This window comes from Chelonoidis abingdonii, chromosome 20 (genome assembly GCF_003597395.2).
Source record: "Chelonoidis abingdonii isolate Lonesome George chromosome 20, CheloAbing_2.0, whole genome shotgun sequence".
Taxonomy (NCBI): domain Eukaryota; kingdom Metazoa; phylum Chordata; order Testudines; family Testudinidae; genus Chelonoidis; species Chelonoidis abingdonii.
The window spans coordinates 21755749-21774807 of record NC_133788.1 but is presented as its reverse complement, the minus strand read 5'-3'; the positions used below and the strand labels follow the sequence as shown (position 1 = coordinate 21774807).

Sequence of the window (19059 nt, the reverse complement as noted above, 5' to 3'; positions counted from 1 at the left end):
TTCCTTGGCCTTTCTCTCCCCTCCTCTTGAAGTGGGTTGCTTGATAGGTACTTTGAGCTACCTGAGTAAGGAATTAATTCTGCTGCTAGTGGGGACCCCCTCTTTTCTTAATGCATAAATGACAACAACCCTGATATCATGAAACCAAATTCTCTAGATAACATTTTAGGACCTAGGTCTCATTCCCTGTTTTCCCTAGGCCAAAAGGGTCTACTGCTAAACCCCCTTTGGAGGTGGCATGCAATGCTAGAGTGGCATTATGCCCCATATTCGTCACAGTAATATTATTGACATGATGTATTTTATGCAAGATTGGTCATGCAAGGTATCATTGAAAAGGTCATAACCATATTCATGATTCACTGAATATAATTATCCTATTTGTATGCATGTTTTATTTTGGTATCTGAAGTTAGGAATATTGACTATGCATCTATTACAAATGTGTTTACAGCTGGGGAACGCCCACTAAGCAGAATGCAATCAGTCTAGATGGCTGGCTGGATAGGGCCATTAGGGAGAACAACAGGTCTTAGAAGATGCTAATCTCCCACTCAGGAGCCTTCCTGAGGATGCTGCAAACAGCCTGTGTCCCTACAGGGGCATGTAATCACGTCACCTGGTACTGGACTCCATCTTGGAATACCTGTGTTTTTTCACAGACTGGGCATGGGAACCAAGAGGGGAGACAAAGAGTTCCTGCCATATGCAAAAGTTATATAAGGCAGGGGAATGACATCATCGCGGTCCTTCACTGACTCCCTGCCCAGAGAGATGCCTGAAAACACCTGAGGAACAAGGACTGGACTGGGGCAGAAGGGCTGAACATAGGCTAGAGGGATTTCTAGCCTGAGACAGGAATACCTGATGTTTTTAAGCTGCAAGCAAGTGCAGCTTGCCCTCAAGAATCTCTGCAAACAGTCTAAATCAACAATTAGGGTGAGAATCTGCTACTCATATCCAGTCTCTTTAGTATATTAAACTTAGCTTGTGTTTTTGTTTATTTGCTAGGTAATCTGCTTTGGTCTGTTTGCTATCCCTTATGTGCACCTAAAATCTATCTTTTGTAGTTAATAAACTTGTTTTGTCTAAAACCAGTGTGTGGAAATCATAACTTGGGGCAGGAAGCTGTGTATATTTCTCTCTACATTGATGGGGAGTGCAAATTTCATGATCTTACACTGTACAGTTTTCTATGCACCGCAAGCAGGGACGACTTCAGGCACCAGTGGAGGAAGCATGTGCCTGGAGCGGCACGTGCTAAGGGACGGCATTCCATCCATTCTTGGGGCAGCACAGTCCAGGAGGCTTTTTTTTTTTCCTTTGGCAGTCCGAGCAGCTTTGTTGTTGGGGTTTTTTTTTCTTTGGTAGTCCAAGCAGCTTTTAGTTTTTTGGGGTTTTTTTGCTTCAGCAGTTTGGGTGGCAGTCCGGGAGGCTTTTTTTTTTTTCCTTTGGCAGTCCGAGCAGCTTTGTTGTTGGGGGTTTTTTTTTCTTTGGTAGTCCAAGCAGCTTTTAGTTTTTTGGGGTTTTTTTGCTTCAGCAGTTTGGGTGGCAGTCCGAGTGGCTTTTTTTTTCCTTTGGCAGTCCGAGCAGCTTTTAGGTTTTTTGGGGTTTTTTTGCTTCTGCAGTTTTTGCTTGGGGCAGCAAAAATGGTAGAGCTGGCCCTGAGCACAAGATGATGTAATTTTGGGTTTACACTCCAGAAGGGAGTGCGTGCCTTATGAACTGGGAGGTGCCTTAGCTGAGCCTTCCCATGCAGCTGTGTGTTGCTGCAGCTGGGTGTGCCCCTACCTGTATGTGTGTTGGAGGGGGCTTGAGGGCCTGTCACAGTAGTACAGTGTAAAAGGAGCCCAGGCTGATGGGTCAGGGGGGCTTAGTGGTACCCCAGTTCCAGGTGGTACCCTGGAGGGAATCCATCACTTTTGTGGCCCTAGTCTAGGATCCATTTAATGACCCTAACAACTAGCATTCTTGCCTAATTGGAATGCACAGGGAACAGAATTAGTGCAATGCATTTTAGTGACTTTGTGACAAGGCTTCTGCTAACTGATTCTGTTGTGGATAAACGGCACACCCGTTTATGAGGCGCATTGGTGGCTGTCTGTCGTCAACCCATAACAGTTAACATGAAGGAACTGGCATTTGCTGACCTATGTTTCTGGTTGTGTCCTCCTTTGTTCACTTTGTTGCTGCCCTGCTCTAGTGTGGCAGCTAAACAATTCAGATTTCCTTTAATATATTTATATTAATGTTTTCATGCTTTGCCCATGACTTATTTTTTAAAACAGCTCCTGAAATGAAAGAGAGCTGCTCCATCTGCTATGTATTCCCATGGGAATCATTTTGTTGGCACATGTCTGCCCACTGGGCTCTGAGCCAGTTAAAAGGATTCAAGTGTGTGGAGGGGATGCTGAAATGCTAAACCTTAAGGACCTTAATGACTTGACTCACTAAATATGTTGACAGTTAATTGGCTCAAACTAACACAAATAGGGAAGATCCATTACAGCTGTAAACATGCCAGCAAAGGTCATAGCAGCCCAGCTAGGAACACCATCTAAACAGAAGAGAAAGGTGCTAGATTCTCCCTAGAATACCGCACATGCCTTGGGGTTTTTTCGTTTCTTTTCCAGTTACCTTCAGGAAAGTTATAGAGCAGGGTCAATGTGACCCCATGATTACCTGCATTAGGTTAATTATCAGCTTTTCTCCAGCTAATTTGAAGAGAAATTATCCTGAAGACTAATTCTCCAGGCCTAGATGTATCACAGCCAACATGGCTTGTCACGGTGCCAGTGTGTTTGCACTCAGAGAATGGAGTAGAAAAAAATGAAAGGGAGTCAAAGCTAGCCTAGCCTACCAAGTATGCATATCAGGGTATGCATACTGTACAGATGAATTCTTGGAAAGCTGCAGTTTGGTTCCACAAATTTGGTCATGACCTCAAAGGGTCCTAGTCCCAAAGATGTATTTTGTAACTTGACGGAAAATACCAGATTTGCTCTTTCTTCTGAGTTTCAGTGTGGACCATATGGCCCGTTTTGTTGTTTGCTGCTTTAAGTCCCTGCTTCTTTGGCACCTGACATTGTGCATGATACAGACATGCCCTTTTGTAGAATATTCTGCCTTCATATGGATATATCCAGTGCTGGTGACAGGTGCAGTGTAACAGCCCTGGGCTAATATTAATCCACAGACCAGGTGCAGCACAGGCATTAGCAGTTGTCTCTATTATGGTTCCCAGTCAGTGTGCCTCAATATTGCCCAGGAGAGCCTGTCTCTGAAAGGTGAGAGGGGTGAGATCAGTTTCCAGGTCCTATTCAGCTCTTGGACTCTCTGCAGAGTCTGCCAACCCATTTGTGCCAGCTGGGATGATGGCTTTGTGATCTGGATACCTGTCCACCAGGTACCTGACTCAGGTTGTGGCATGTGTTCTCTCTCTCCTAATTTTAGTACTTGGGGAAAAGTTATATGTGTAGAAGGCTAATCAGCCCCCTGAGATCTAGCCACATGCCCCGTCATGGGGGAATTGTACAACTTTCTTCCTGGAAATTAATCCCTGGTCTACACCCCCTTTTCTTTACTATCCACGGTTTGAGCTGCACGCTCCTATAAATAGCATCATTGTTGTCTCCATTACTTCTCTTTGGGGTGGCTACATCTAAAACCCACAACTCACCCCTTGCCATGGGCTTGGGTTGCCACTGCTTGTTTCACTTGTCTCTTGCTATCAAGATGTTAGAACCATTCTAACCTACATATTTCACATCATTGTCAAATTTAAGGATTGTTGGTCTCCAGCCCTGACCCTGGTAGAATGTTAGATTTCAGGAGTGTGTGCTTGGACACCATGATTACTTTTTGTACATATTGCCAGCTGCACACTCTGCTCTGCTCTGCTCTGCTCTACTACCCAGGACACACTTCCACCATTCTTTCATATGACAGAGCAAGAAGCAGATGTCTGAACTGCTCAGTGTCAAGATTTATTGACCCAAGAAGTTATGTTGACTGATGCAATCCCTCTGGTCAATATTATTTCCTGTTGAAGAAAAACAGAATTCATTGTGTAGTCTGCAGTAAAGTAATATCTCCTGGCCTCAGTGGTGCTGAAATACCACACCAATCAGAGACCATTCAAGCCTGTACCTTAGAGAGAATGTTAGGACAGGTGTCTAACCCACCAAAACTTCACAGCTTTTAAGATTATTTTTAAAAGACTTATTTCTGACTTGGATGTCCCAAATATCAAATATCATACATGAATGTATGATACATGAATGTCCCTGGGCAGAGTGAAGACATGGGCCAGTCTTACTTACAGTGCAAATGGGACCTGACTGTGTTTTAACCATCCCCAAGATTCATGCTAAGGCCTTGGATGTGTCCAGTTGTAGGGTATATGGGACCCAAGTACCCTCAGATACTGTCTGTGTCACTTGGACTATGTGGCATGCTTCCTGTAATGGAGAGTCTGGTGTTGATCTTTGTCTTTAAAGTACATGCTTTAACAAATAGTCTATCCTCAATGTAGCAATGAAGCCTGCAGCAAACAATGTCCGACTCACTTTACCCTGCCAGCTTAGTCTGAGGATAGTATAACGAACTGGTTGGTTTGTGACTTGTCTGAATCTAAATCTGACTGGTACCTTGCTTAGAGCAGGACCTCTAAACAGTGGGAGGAACATCAGTTCTATTCTTCTTAAGCATGCACCTATGTATTTTTGTAGCTCTCTCTAATTTTCCATGCCCCTGGTTTCTATCTGTTTTTTAAATTGTGGATTTATCCTTCTCTCCAAACTCCAGTCCTGCACTGGATTCACAATGCTGAGTTGATGACCTCCCAGAATAACTACATTTCTCACTGCAGAATCAAAGTTTTAGTATTTGTTTATGTAGGGCCAAAAGTATTCTAGATATTTTACAGAGACAAAAGGCCTTTGCCTAAAGGGCATACAACCAAAAGGCTAGATAATGCCACTTTAACTCACATTAAACAGTACCTTACATCACAGATGAAGTGGAGACATTTACCGTACACACATGCCACCAATGCTCTGGGATTAGCACTGGCTGCCTATTGGTTTCCATGTGGAGTGTTGGTGTTTGATCTATAAGGACCTAGATGGACTGTGATCTACCTACCCCTACCTGAGATTTGCCTCGCTTCCAGTACAATACTGCCACAGTTACAATCAGTGAAGTAGCTCAGCTGGAGTCCATGGCTTATGAGTTTTCTGATGACTTTGGAATTTACTGGCCCTTCCTTGGTCCAAAATAGTCCAGATTTGGTGGCCTTCAAGACATGCTGCATGTCCACCCATTTGAGGGGGTACTTGAAGAAGACTGCTGAGCACGGGCATGTGGAAGTGCAGGATCGGCAAGGGGCTTTGATGGAAACAGAAGGGGGATGGTCTTTATTTTCTGTTGTTATTGTCTGGCCGTTTTGTTGTTGTGGGGCAGGGATTGGCTGCTAATCTGATGTTGCTGTTTTTGGTAATTGTGGATTCCGATTTGCAATTGTTTTTTTTTTTTTTTTTTTTTTCCTTTCCCCTGGAGAGTGTTTAAATAGAAATAAACAAGTTAATGGGGCTATAAAAATCTTTTGGCAATTCAAAATATTGTTGAATAAATGCTGTTTTTAAAAAAGTATCTCGCATGGCGGCAGGCCTACTATAAAGCTATGTCTGCAGATCCTTCTACATGCTTAGAAGAGTTTAGTTATAGCAGAACTGTTCCAGAGGAGAGATGAAGCGACAGTATGTGTCTATGTACTGCTTGAAATTAAAATTAAATTACTACTTTTAAGCATGAACTCTAATATGAGAAGCAGTTTGTAAGCCTCTAGTAGTTTATATTTGGTTGCCAGAACCTGCCTGTTGAGGTTACCCTTGCTGCCTACAAATGTAACAAAATATGTATTTCTCTAGTGGCAGAAAAATAGAACCAGATTCCAAATGTAATTCTGAAGGATGTCAGATTATTGTGCATGGCCACAGCTAATGTATTCTGGATTCCAGAGCTGGTGAGGTGCCTCCGCTAAGGTGGTCTAGATTTCATTGCTAGTGAATTCAGAATAAAACCAGGACTATGAAAGAGGACTGGGTGGGGGCTAAGGTATCAGTAACAGGATATGGAGGTTTTCACCTCTAGGACAAATCCAGTCCAGTTTGGGAGTGAGCAAAAGGTGTTCCCCTGTGCCAGTGGTACAGTGACCTGTGCCATTGGACTGGGCATGGTAGAAATCCTGAGAGGGGAAGAGATGGAAATGAAATTGTTGGAACCCAGTCAGGACCAAATTAGCTTTTTGTGGGCTCAGTTCCAAATATATTTGTGGACCCCCATGGATGGAGGCAATGGTGCATGGCATGGGGGGGGGTGGCCCCCAGAGTGAGAGGGTGGCCCCCAGAGTGAGGGGGTGGCCCCCAGAGCGAGGGGGCAGCCAGGGGCATGGCTTGGCAGGGGTGGCCCTGCTCTGCCCAGCCCAGTGCATGGGTACTGTTTACAAACTGGCAGTTGCCAGATGCACAATGGCCTGCCCAGCTCTGTGCTGCCAGCATGCCGCTTCCCCTCAGGGGTGGGCCCATGCCATGCCATGCCACGCCACACAGCCCCCCTGCCCAACACAAACACACACACCCAACTCCCTATGGCCAGAGGCCCCCTCAGACCTGCTATACCCAGTCCCCTCCCCCAAGACCCTGCCACACGCACAGAGACCTGCACAACACCACCCCCATCCAGCACCCCCATGCCCTCAGCCCTACCACAACTTCCCAGAACCCCCACTCCCTTGTGCCCTAACACACACATCTTCCCTGCCCCATTCCTAGTACCCCCCCTCGAGACCTCCTCCCTGACACCCTGCTTCCCAGCTGCACTCATGGGCCCTCCTGGGAGGTGACTATGTCTGCTGGGCTGAGCCAGCAGCACAGCCAGGGTGGTCTTGGGGCTGGGAATACTGCATCCCCTCGGGAGTGGTGCAATCAGCCAGGCCAGGGCCTGACCCAGCCAGGGCTCCCTCAGGACCCACTTGGCCAGAGGGGTCCTGCCAAGCCCTCCCTCCAACATCCACCCCCACCTGTCTGAAAACTGGCCAGGCTTCTGCACCAGTCCCAAGCGGCTCAGCTCTGGGGAGACAGGCATGGCCCCACAGGTGATGGGAAGCAGAGACTGCCCAGAGCCGGAGGTGCACTAGGGTCCGGCCAGGGGGCAGAGAGGAGCCCTTGGCTGGCTGGTGGGCAGGCCAAGAGGAACAAGTGGGGGGTCGGGGGGAGCCAATAGGCCAGCGGGGTCTCAGAGCACAGTGCAAGCGGAGCAGGCCCAGGGCCCCTTCTGAGCATAGGCCTGGCTCCATGGCACCACTGGTGCCATTGTAAACCCAGGACTGGACCCAGTCCAGTTCCCAGTATGTAGGTGGTCAGAACAAGTAAACCACCATTAAAATTGACATCCCAGTTTGTAATTTCAGTTGAGAGGCCAAGAAATGAGCGGGTCCTGGAGACTCAGGTCCCCACTGGTCCGTAGAGGGGAATCTCTAGGTCAGTCATGCAGAGATTTATTTCCCCTGTTAAAAGGCATTATCAAGTCTTTGGCTGAATTTTATTAAACTGCAGTTTAACATGTTGTCTGATGATGTCAGTTTAAACATGGACATGAGTGTAAACAAGGTCAGTTAAGGGGGGAAATTGACATCAAGTTTTTGTTATTTGGAGAAATATTAAATGAGATTCCCACAGATGTCACCTTCATTTACCTCCTGCCAACCTCCACACCCGGTCAGCTGGGCATTAGCCTTAACTGACTTGATTTCATTGGTTGGACTTATCATTGTAAATAATCATAAATAGATCTTGGATCACTGCAGATCATCCCTTTTAGCAGAACATACATGAATTATCCGTTATTCAAGGCATCATCTCAACTGGAGTCTGATGATGTTGAACAGGATCCAATTAAATATAAACAGCTGTACCAAAATAACTTTCAGCATTTTAACTTCAATTGTCAAGAGGGGAGAGGGATAGCTCAGTGGTTTGGGCATTGGCCTGCTAAATCCAGGATTGTGAGCTCAATCCTTGAGGGGGCCACTTAAGGACCTGGGGCAAAAATCAGTACTTGGTCCTGCTAGTGAAGGCAGGGGGCTGGACTCAACAATCTTCCAGTTCTAGGAGCTAGGTATATCTCCAATTATTATTAAAAAAGAGCAAAGACAGTCTAAGCAAGGACACACACATGTCACCCCAATAGGTTGAGATATTAAGGAGATCTTGGCCTAATCCTGTGCCAAATTGTCCAGGCTCCCATATATAGGCATAAAAGGTAGGGCATGGCATGGCAGCTTGCATTCTGAATTCCCCTGCCTTTTTTCAGGATCAGGTTCAGCCTGAGCTGCTCTTGAGCAATTTAATCTATAACTTTCTTCATTTGTTTGTAATCCTCCCACTAAATTCAGGGCAGATTTTATTTAGAAAACCTTTGGCTGCAGGTGCTAAGCTCCCACTAACTTCACTGGGGCTCTCTGTGCTCCTCTGAGCTCAGAATTGTGTTCGGATCCCTTTGTCATGAGACTTTCTGGTGCAGCGTCTGCCATGTAGTTGTAACCATGTCAGTCCCAGGATATTAGAAAAACAAGGGGTGGGTGAGGTGATATCTTTTCTGGGCCCAACTTCTGTTGGTGAGAGAGACGAGCTTTGGACCCACACCCAGCTCTTCTTCAGGTCTGGGAAAGGTACTCCCAGTGTCACACGAAAATGCAAAGTGGAACAGATTGTTTAGCGTTAAGCAGAACCACATATTGTAAGGGACCATTCAAGGCAGAGAGGGCTGTTAACATCTCTGCACTCATGGGACCAAAAGAGGGGTTAGTAGGTTACAGATTTGGTAATAAGCCATAAATCCAGTGTCTCTATTCAGTTCATGATTTTTAGTGTCTAGCAGAATGATGAATTTAAGCTCTTTACTCTGCTAGACACTTTACCTTGAATGGTTCCTTACTAGGATTGCCAGTTTTGGTTGGACATATTCCAGGAGGTTTCATCACAACATAATCTTTCATTAAAAACTCCAGGACAATCTTGGAGGGCCAGCAACCCTATCCCTTACATGGTGGTTTTCAACCTGTGACCCCTGGGGATCCGCAGACTATGTCTAAGATTCCCAAAGGGGTCAGCAACTCCATTTGAAATTGTTTAGGGGTTCACAAATGAAAAAAAAAAGGTTGAAAGCTGCAGCCTTACAATATGTGTTAACTACTTATGCTAAACAATCTGTTCTACCTGGCGTTTTGCTGGGGAGTTCCTTTCCCAGACCTGAAGAAGAGCTTCAAAGCTTGTCTCTCTCCTCAACAGAAACAATCAAAGATATTCCCGCACCCACGTTTGTCTCTGGTGCAGGATATGTAATTTTGTAAAGCGCTGTTTTTACTGGTCCCCTGGAGCAGGACCCCCCTGTTCTATCTTAATTTTAGTGGCCTGATGAGGTATTTGCGTCCTGCTGAAGTTTCCGTGCGGTAGCTTGTGTCTAGAGTAGGTTTCTCGTTGAGAATGGGGCTTTATTCAGTCCTTGCCTTTCTGTCAATTGCCTGCAGTTTGCTCTTGCTGCCTCTGTGTGGCTTACGCTGCCCGTTGAGTCACCTCTCTCTCTTTATTCGGCAGGCAGCTAATGAAGTGCACAGGCCGGCCCTTCGGTGCATAATATTGTAATGAGGTAGGAGGGCTTGGGGCTAGCTGCCTTAGCGTGAGCAGCAGACACTGTTCCTGGTGTCAGGAACTAGGGTCTGCCTGGCGCGCACACCGAAAGGCAGACGCGGGAGGTCTGCTTCTGATGCGGTGCATGAGCAGGGCGTGGGGACCCTAGAGAATCGCGGAAAGGAATCACTGGAGGTTGCTGAAGATGGGTAACCAGCCGGGGAGACCGGAGGAGCTGGAGCAAGGTCTGTGTGTGCTCGGGAGCTGCGTGTATTAGCTCTGCGTTGTTATTGTCTGTGTGTGTCTCTGCTTTTGCTCCTGGTACTTAACTGCCCAGTCCGATTGAGCAGAAAAGAGAGGCTGCTGTCATGTAATGCTGATGGCTGGGAATGTTCCCAGTGTGCTAGAGCTAGAACAGTTGTTTACCTTGCCACTAGGAAGTGCCATTCATCGTTGGTACATACCTGAAACCACAACGCCCTCCTTACATGAGGATTTCGAGAGAAACCCTTTGCTCCTGTGAGTAAAGAACCTGATAGATATCAGTCCATGTAGTCTACATGATGCAGCTAAAAAGTTGTAACGTGTATCTCTTGCTGTACAACATATCAGGATCTGTAGGGTGAGCCTCTGCCATTCGTGGTTTATGGCCTGAGGCCTTAGGTTTCCCAGGCCTTTAGAATTTAAAATAATGCCTTTGTGAAGAGGCTCTCGCTTGCCATTGTCTCTCTGAAGCAGTGCTTTGCATGTTAAGCACTTGCACATTTTACGGAAGGTGGGGTCTCATGGCAGGTACATTTCATTCCCCACTGGAGGTGCATGTGATTATACTGTGTGTTAAAACAAGCTGGTAATCTGTCTTCATTGCCCTAATGGCAGCTTGCTCTGTGACACCTCATGAGGGGAGAACAGTAGGCCCTTTTCGTCCCTAGCTTAGGTCCTGTTTGAGCTTAGGACCTTCAAAAGTGCAGAGAGATCACTCAGCAGATAACTTACTAGCATTCTGCTTCTTCTCGTTGTCATGGGTAGTTTATTCCCACAATTCTCTTAAGACCCTTTTGTGAAAACTCTTGATAAACTGATGGTATAAGTGCAAGGCAGGCATGTAGCTAGCCATTTGAAATGTAAACCCCCTGTAGTTGGTCTGGGATGTGGTGATGGAATCAACACTTCGCATTGCCACCTCCTGGAACCTATGATCTTCCAAGATAGATCTGTCATTGGATACTAGCACTGCAGTTGGGTAGAACTCACTAGAAGCGTGTTAATAACCAGCCTAATGAAGAACACAATGCACCGATAGTCAGTCACCAGAAGAAATGCTGCCCCAGGGAAATGGAAAGTCTCCTGAAGCTAAGCCCATGTTACTCTTCCCTCCCATCCTCCTTGCAGTGAGAGTGAGTGCTGATGTTACAAAGTCAAAGGGGTGGGTGGGAGACAGAGGGCTCCCATAGCTCCAAATCAGAGTTCCAGGAAACGGACTCAAGTTTTCAAATAAACTTATGGAATTCGAATATGGTTGAATCAATAACAAGCATCTAAATCCCCTTGATGGCTTTGAAACTCTCAGCCTTAGTTTCAAGCCATGCTGTAAGTTTTTTGTGTTGAGGGGACAGGGTTACAACCCTATTGTCCTCAAGGAGGTTAAAATCCATTCTTGCAGTGTAAATGGAACTGGGCCTTGTTTTAACCCTGTTCTCCAATTCAGCTTCAGCCTTAGACATTTGCAGCGCAACAGCATGACGGAGGAATACAGTTAAATGGTTACCTTAATGCAGGGGCTAACACTGGACATGAGAACCTAAATTTCAAGTGTGAGAGGTAGATGGAAGCTTTGCTTCCGATATCCCTTCCTTGGTGATGAGACCCAGGGATTCAGAAGTTTTACTCTATCACTTTGCCATAAATGCCAGTAAGTGGTGGCTTTGTTTCTGTTTGAATGGAGATTTGGGGCAAATTTTGCTCTCATTTACAGAAGTCTAAACCTTCAGTTACTCCAGATCTACAGTGGTGTACCAGAGCAGAATCTGGCCTATCCGAGTCCTGTCCTTGCCGTGTCTGAAACTCTGCAGGCTATACAGCCCTATACAATAACATGGTTATTGAGATCAGTTTCCCTGGTTGGCATGGCCAAGGATTATTCTACTGACAACCTTATGGACACTGCCTAAAGAGGGTTCAATGTGTGGCTTTCCTAAGTAAGATAGCCAGTGATATCTAAGGATCAGATTTTTAAAGATATTTCTATTGGTTTAAATGGGAGTTAGATGCCTAAATTACTTTTAAAATCTGGCCTTAGATGCTTGCAGTATGCTTTGGATCAGAGCCGGGTTCTAAATAATATCCATGGCCACGCTCATCCAGGAAGCCCACATTTAAATATGTTACTGCTAATCCAGTTTGAGCCATAGTGTGCACAGAGCCCAGATGCACCGACACACCTTAAATGCCATGCTGGGGTTAACCAAATCCTACAATACACTTCCTGCTGTGTCCAAGTGGGAGTGAATGGTGTGAAACAGGGATGTGGAGCTTTGTCTAGCGAGTCAGTAAGGATATAGCTAGCCTCAGAACCGATCATAAAAAGCAATACCAAGCACAGCAGCATCTGACTGCAGGGCGTGGCAGGGACCATTGGAACAACTCTGACCATCTCCCCTGACAGACAAGGGTTACAACATAAAGGGTCCAGCAATGTGATCATTCCAGGCTTTTGGCTGAGTGTCCATGCTGTCAGGAAGCAGGAGGGAAATCCTCTTTACCAGGTAAAAAGTTGGGAGCAGCCAAATTACATAGGGGATCTGAGAGAGGCTCTAACTAGCCGAGGAGGATATTTGAGAGGCTGGAAGTGGTAGAGGAGAAGAGATGCCAGGGAGGATGAGTTTTCATAAAGGGTATGTCTACACTGCACACTCCTTATGGCAGCATTTAGAGTACATACACTGCACGCTCTTCAGACCAGTATAAATAGCAATGTAGAGACATGCCTGAACCCTTTGTGCATGTCCCCTACGCCACTCTCTCCATGGCCTAGCTACACTGTTGTTTTTACCAGTGTGCTGGCTTGCTGTCTCCCATATAGCTGAAGCCTTTCCCCACTGCCTGCCCCCAGCCAGAGCCTTTCGCTGCCACATGTCTCTATGCCCTTCATGGACGCAGCCCACTTTTCACTGCAGCATGTAGCTACATTTATCCTACTCCCTGCTGCTTGTGGTGTTGCAGTGTATGTACCTAAAGTGATCTGTTGTTTGGTGTTTAAGGCCCGGTCTACACTAGAAAATTAAGTTGGTATAACTAAGTAGTGTGAAAAGCATTCCCCTGAGCCACATGGATAGCACAGCATTCACTCTGACGCCTCCCAAGCTTGTCTACCTTCTGCCAAGGTCATTAGAGTGTCAAACCCAGGGACAAGGACATTCCTTTGCAGCATACTAGACCGCACACACTTTTCATCCTCCCAGATTCCACAATTCTTTTTAATCTCTTCAACCATAATTTGAAAAAAGTTTACACTCTTCGGCTTTGTCTACACTGGACTTTCGTCGGTAAAACTTGTCATTCAGGGATGTGGAAAAAAACCCTACATTCCCCAACAACAAAAGTTTTACTGACGAAAAGCGCCAGTGTGAACGGTGCTTTGTTGGTGGGAGAACAAAGCTAAGTCACTGCTCGTCGGGGGTGGGAGAGCTCTCCCACCAACAAAGCTACGTCACTGCTTGTCGGGGGTGGGAGAGCTCTCTCCTGTCCACAGAGCGGCACAGCTGTGTCATTAAAAGGTGCACAGTGTAGACACCTTATTTTGTAAATTGTGACCGAGGCAAGTTGCATTACCTCTGTGCTTCAGTTTGTACCTCTTTGAAATGGAGGTGTGAAGGTGGCTAATTCTTACCTACTGTCTCTTAACAGTTTTTAACATTCATGTTTGCAAAATACCTGAAGTTTCTAGAATGAAGAGCCCTATAGAAATGCAGAGATATTGTTTGCTATTCAGCAGAATTAGTTCTCCAAGGGCCAGGTAAGGCCCCTGAGCTAGTGGAAAGCATTAAATGTGATGATAGTGTGTAAAATGAGGCCACATCACATAGAAAATAGTTGGCGATGTTCATAGGACTTGTGTGGAGGAGTACAAGGCCATGCTATCCCTAGCAAGGGGAGCCCCTCAGATATCCACTGTGGATTACCAATGGCTAGTTGTTTGCAGTGCTGTAGCTGCATTGGTCCCAGGGTATATGAAAGACAAGGTAGATGTGGTAATATTTTATTGGACCAACTTCTCTTGGTGAAAGAGACAAGCTTTGGACCTATACAGAGCTCTTCAGATCTGTGCTTGTCTCTCTAGTTGGTTAGACAGCCTGGATTTCTAAGCAAGCACTCTGCAGTCCTTTGAAGATATCAGTGGACACAGTGTGAGATTGTGTTTTCTGTTTATCCTCTTCAAATTTGCAAACAACTTGATGATTAAAATAATTGGGAGTACGTGTTAAAAATGGCTTGAAAACAGCAGGCTTCAGCAGAAATGTTACTATCTCTATTTGGAAAGAGCTGACCAGTGAGGTTATCCAGGGGTTAGAGGTTTTCTTTGTTGGGATCTTGCTCATTGTTTAATTGACTTGGATGAGAAGACCAAATGTAAGAGGATACTCTTGGGTAGCGTTGCTGTACCCTTTTAAACATCCGCTCTGTCACTCCCCAGAGTTGGCTACATGTCATGGTGGAGGAAGGGATTCCTCTGTGTATGTGTAGTTCGTAAAGCATTTGGGATCTTTCAAGATAAAAGGCACTATAGAAATATGATTTATTTATGATGATTAACTTCATTTTTAATGTATTTCTTGCTTTCTATCCTCATCAGAGTCCTCCAAGCCCCTGTTTCCTCTGCTTCTCCCACATTCCCCTTGTTAACATGGGAAGCCTTTTATTTGAGCTCTGTGATGTGTCAGCATATCACCTCTGCCAAATAAGAGCCCAAGAGAACCGATGAATTTGAAAGGGGAGTGGGCAGCAACTCTCACTAGTAGTTTGAATGCAAATACCAGCTGTAAGCTGCATCCTCTAGGGGCTCAAATGGTAAGTCTTAGACCTTCTGTTCCCCCCTAGAACCAGCAAACCACAACTTGTGGTGGACAGATTCATTCTTTAGTCACCTCTTCCTCACATGAGCTGCTTGTGCCTGTTTACAGTCTGAAGAGTAGTAACAAACTGCTGATTAAACCAGTCTTGTACAATTTGATTTGCCTCAGGAGAGTAATTTTTATTTTTATTTTAATTTGGCCTATCTTTTGAGGCCAGTTGGTGCCAACTATGATGGTATATTTTTGTGATGTGACCACAGTTGCACTAGAACTGGACTCATCACTAAATCATTCCACAAAGACTGACAGATGTCAAATGACAACAATCACTTTTACTCTGTAGGCCAGCTGATAGTCTCACTAGGCTGTATTCATTCCAGGAATCTATGTCCTAGGTTGGGATGGCCTTTTAGCCACTCCAGTGACTAGCTGCCTCCCAAGTGATGTGTTTGAGGCCAGGGTTCAGATGATAACCTGCAGGTCACCAAGAACCAGATTTTTAAAAATATTTAGGTGCCTGCCCATGGAAATCAATGGGACTTAGGTGCTTAAATGCCTTTAAAAATCCAGCCCCCAGTCCTCTGATAAGAGGCCAGTTAGCAGCTCCTTTAGGGGAAAGGAGATATATAGTGGCTGGCCACACCAGTGGGTTGGAAGTCCTGACTGGTGATAGCTGCTGTGTGGGCAGAGGCAGAAGCCTGTTGAAGGGACAGGCAGCAGGCCATGGTTTATGCTTTCTGACTGGTTTGGTGCTGGTTTGGTTTTGAAAAATAAACTCATCCCTGGAGCTTTAAAGGGACTGAAATTTTGTGCTCTTGGGAGCTTTATTTGACTTGGCTCATCAGCTTGCGCCATGGCTGAAGGGCTCTGTAGCTTGTGTCTGAACCATCCAGTGCCCCAGTGCTAGTGTTACGTTAGTATCCATTAAGAACTGATAGAATGGATCTAGTATAAGAGTAACTGTAAAAGGCAGTCTGCCTCTCAGGGGGGTTGACTAGATTAATTAAAATGGCTGCAGCTGTCCTGACAGTGATAGAGAGGAAGGAAAGCGGTGCTGGATGGTGAAGTGATGAGCTTTCCTCCATTGCTGCTGACTTAGTTGGGTGGGAGGGGAAGTGCATGGGTCTTGCAGGAAAGAGAAGACTAACTGCATTTTGTTCAGGTTCCATTTGGCTCCTCAAGGCTTTATGGTTAGGAAATTACTTGTGAAAACCATAGCATGGCTAGGAACTCCATCTTGGGGCTGGTCTACATTGCTGCTTAAGTTGATGTAACATACATTGCTCAGGGGTGTGAAAACAACACCCCCCTAAGTGACGTACGTTATATCAACTTAAAGTGTTGTCCATGCCACGCTGTGTCCTGCCAACATAGCTTCTGCCTCTCATGGAGGTGGAGTAAAAGTGCTATCCCATCCAGCATAGTGCATCTTCACCAGAGTGCTGCATCGGTGAGCTGTGCCGATGTAGTGGAGTAGTGTAGACTTGCCCTTGGTCCATCCCCTCCGAAAGATCCTCCTGTGGGGCTTCCATCAAATAGCAGCACAGATGTGTCCTTGTAGCTTCACCAAAGTGAGTCTCACTGATAGAGCTGCTGCCTCAATTGCATTAAAACGGATGTGTCTTGATCTGTTCAATTTAGCTTCATTGATTTGTCCTCATGTACATTAAATCAGTCTTTATAAGATCTTCCTTTGAAATATGGCTTTCAGAGTTGCTGGTGCAAATTGAGGCCAAGTGTAAGAAGGTACCTGTCTGTTGACTCTATTGGTGTTGTACCTGCTTACATCAGATCTGAATTTTCTCTTGTATGTTACTCACAAGCTGGCAGCAGCAGGTAAGCATATCTTTTGATCTTTCATCTTTCTTTCCTAGCAGGTTTACTCATGCCTCCAGGATGATAAAAGATGGTATAACATGGTCCTTGGTTACAATGCTGACTAATCCGGACTTTCCACACACATTAATAGACCAGCTTTTCTTTCTTCCCTGAATATGAACTCCATGGATATGCCTAGATAGCTCTCAAAATGTGCCATCTATTATTTTCAGTGGAGTGGCAGGGCATATATTGCTCCTCTATGACCATGTGGTCTGAATGTCCTTCCCAAGGTAGCCATGTTGGCTGAGTGCTCCATCCCCATACATGGGACTCTCTAGGACTATCAATGTGACTGTTCCTGTGAGCTCACAAGGTTTCAATGGAGATACAGTTTTCTGTCCTTGTAATCAGCATTAATTACATTACATCGAGCTGATCAGCAGGAGGTCTAGCCAATGATAATATGCAGAAATGAAAGTAGTAAGTCTTGGGCACAGACATGTTCTGATTGGGGGGAAAATATGTCCTTTGGAAAACAAAGATTAGTGCAGGTGGCAGAGTCCTGTGCTGAGTGTGACTTGTTCCAGTAAGTGCTATCTGTGACAAGGGTATACGCTCCTGTCTTCTAGCAGTTACTGGCTGAATGCTTGAGTGGCTTTGGTCTCTGCATTTTGAACTGAATTTGCCCAGATGCTAGTGAAAATTGCTGGAGAACAGGCTGAGTAAATATATCCTTGTCTTCTGATCTTGCCCACCTCCCAAATGTTTGACCTAAGTGTTAAAGATCATGGGTGAAATCCCACTGAAGTCCATTGTAGTTACTCACTATATGGTAACCGTAGTTCTCTGAGAGTTGCCTATGCATGTTCACTCTCTCACTTCTGCCTCAACTTTCTTATAGGACTCTTGAGTTTAGCAGAATAAACTGAGGTGGTGAGGCTGTGTAGTCCTTTTACAACCTTGGCTCTAAATGTTTGGTGCCAAGAGGTGTTTCTGTGACCCCACGGGGCTCTGCTTTCCAGAAGCATTCTGATACTCAGAGCCAGTAGGAGAGCATTTCACAAGTATGACTAAACAGAGAAGAACTATGGTTACTCTGGTAAGTAACAGGGCATGTCCCATACCCTTCCAACCATCAGTGTTAGAATACAATGACTCCCAACCTAGGTGAGTGAGGACAGCTCCCCTGCACTGCAGTACAGAATGCTTCCCCTGAGCTGGGCCAGCAAGCTTCCTTAATAGTAATAGTTGAGCAAAGAAACTTGCTGGGAGAATCCCATGCTGGATTTTCCAGCCCCTAAGGGGTTTGGGCACTTTGGCAGTGTAACATTTACATTGACGATGTAATTCTTTATAATGCCACGTATTTAAGCCCAATGTAATCACGTCTTTAGGAGCTGCTCCTCCAAGGGTGTGGATAATGATCTGTTGGCAAAGGGCTAGATCTCTACAGGACAAGGAAGGAAAGGACCTTTTAAAAATAAGTCCCAATAATTGTTTTCACAGACAAGAAAGCAAATGCAAGTGTCTCCTGCTGTAAAGTGGGTGCTTGGGGCCCAGTGCTCATGTGGGACAGCACCAGCTCAGTGGGATGCTTTACTAATCCAAATTCATTGAGGCACAAAACAGCCTGCAATTGTGATGGGATTGAGAAGACCCCGTGCACAACCAGTTCCTGTAGTGAATGAGGTTCATCCCTTTAGGGCAACTGGGTTGGGTATCAGCTCAGCAGCACCACTCTGCAGGGAGCGTTATGCCCCGTACATTTGTCTGTCCATAGCAAGAATAAAATAGCTTCTAAATGCAGCATGTGAAGCCAAAGTGCCTACTTTCCTGATTCAGGGTGAATCATGTGAGACTTTCTCCCTAGTGAAGAGAGGTTTTCAAAAAAGAATTCTGATCTAAAACTTAGTCCAGGGATCATTTGCTGCTAGTGATAATGCTGTTAGATCATCACTCTGAACAGTTACTGGGCAATGTCCCCTCCCTCCTTTTCCCTTTGCCTCAGGTGAAATAAATGCTACAGAAGTTTGGGTGTATAGATTTTAACATGGTTAAACAAAGGTAGCTGAAAGTTTAGAGTTGAAGTTATAGCTCAGCCTGGCATAGTGTGGGGCAAGCTCTGCACAAAGAGCCCATTCACGGTCCCACCAACGCAGCAGACATCAGACCTGAAGTACCTCCTGCTTTGTATGTTGGCCCCCCCCCCAAACAGCTGTGGCCATGCACCTCACTGCTGACCTGACTCTCCCTCTGTTGTTCCTCTCCTGGACGAGGGGCACAGGTCTGCCAGTGCACATCCAGCCCATAGGCGTCTCCTGAGTGCAAGCTGACAGTTGTGAGACTTAAGATGGGAAGGGAAATACTCATTAGGGGCTTGGCTACACTTGCAAGTTGCAGCGCTGATGAGGGGGTTACAGCGCTGCAACTTACTCGGTGTCCACACTTACAAAGCTCAGCCAGCGCTGCAACTCCCT

The 19059-nt window shown here is 45.7% G+C and overlaps 1 protein-coding gene across 5 annotated transcripts in view; it reads left to right on the top strand.

The window, feature by feature from the left end:
* SPECC1 (sperm antigen with calponin homology and coiled-coil domains 1) overlaps nt 1–19059 on the top strand; it is a 168664-nt gene that overhangs the window by 29955 nt on the left and 119650 nt on the right. The window contains exon 1 of one of the 5 annotated variants that reach the window (XM_032784148.2): nt 9733–9934. The exons of the other annotated variants lie outside the window; for them this stretch is intronic. Coding sequence (XP_032640039.1) covers nt 9895–9934 — 40 coding nt within the window. The 5' untranslated portion in view covers nt 9733–9894. Of the gene's footprint in view, nt 1–9732; nt 9935–19059 lie in introns of those variants that run through there. 5 annotated transcript variants of the gene reach the window in all.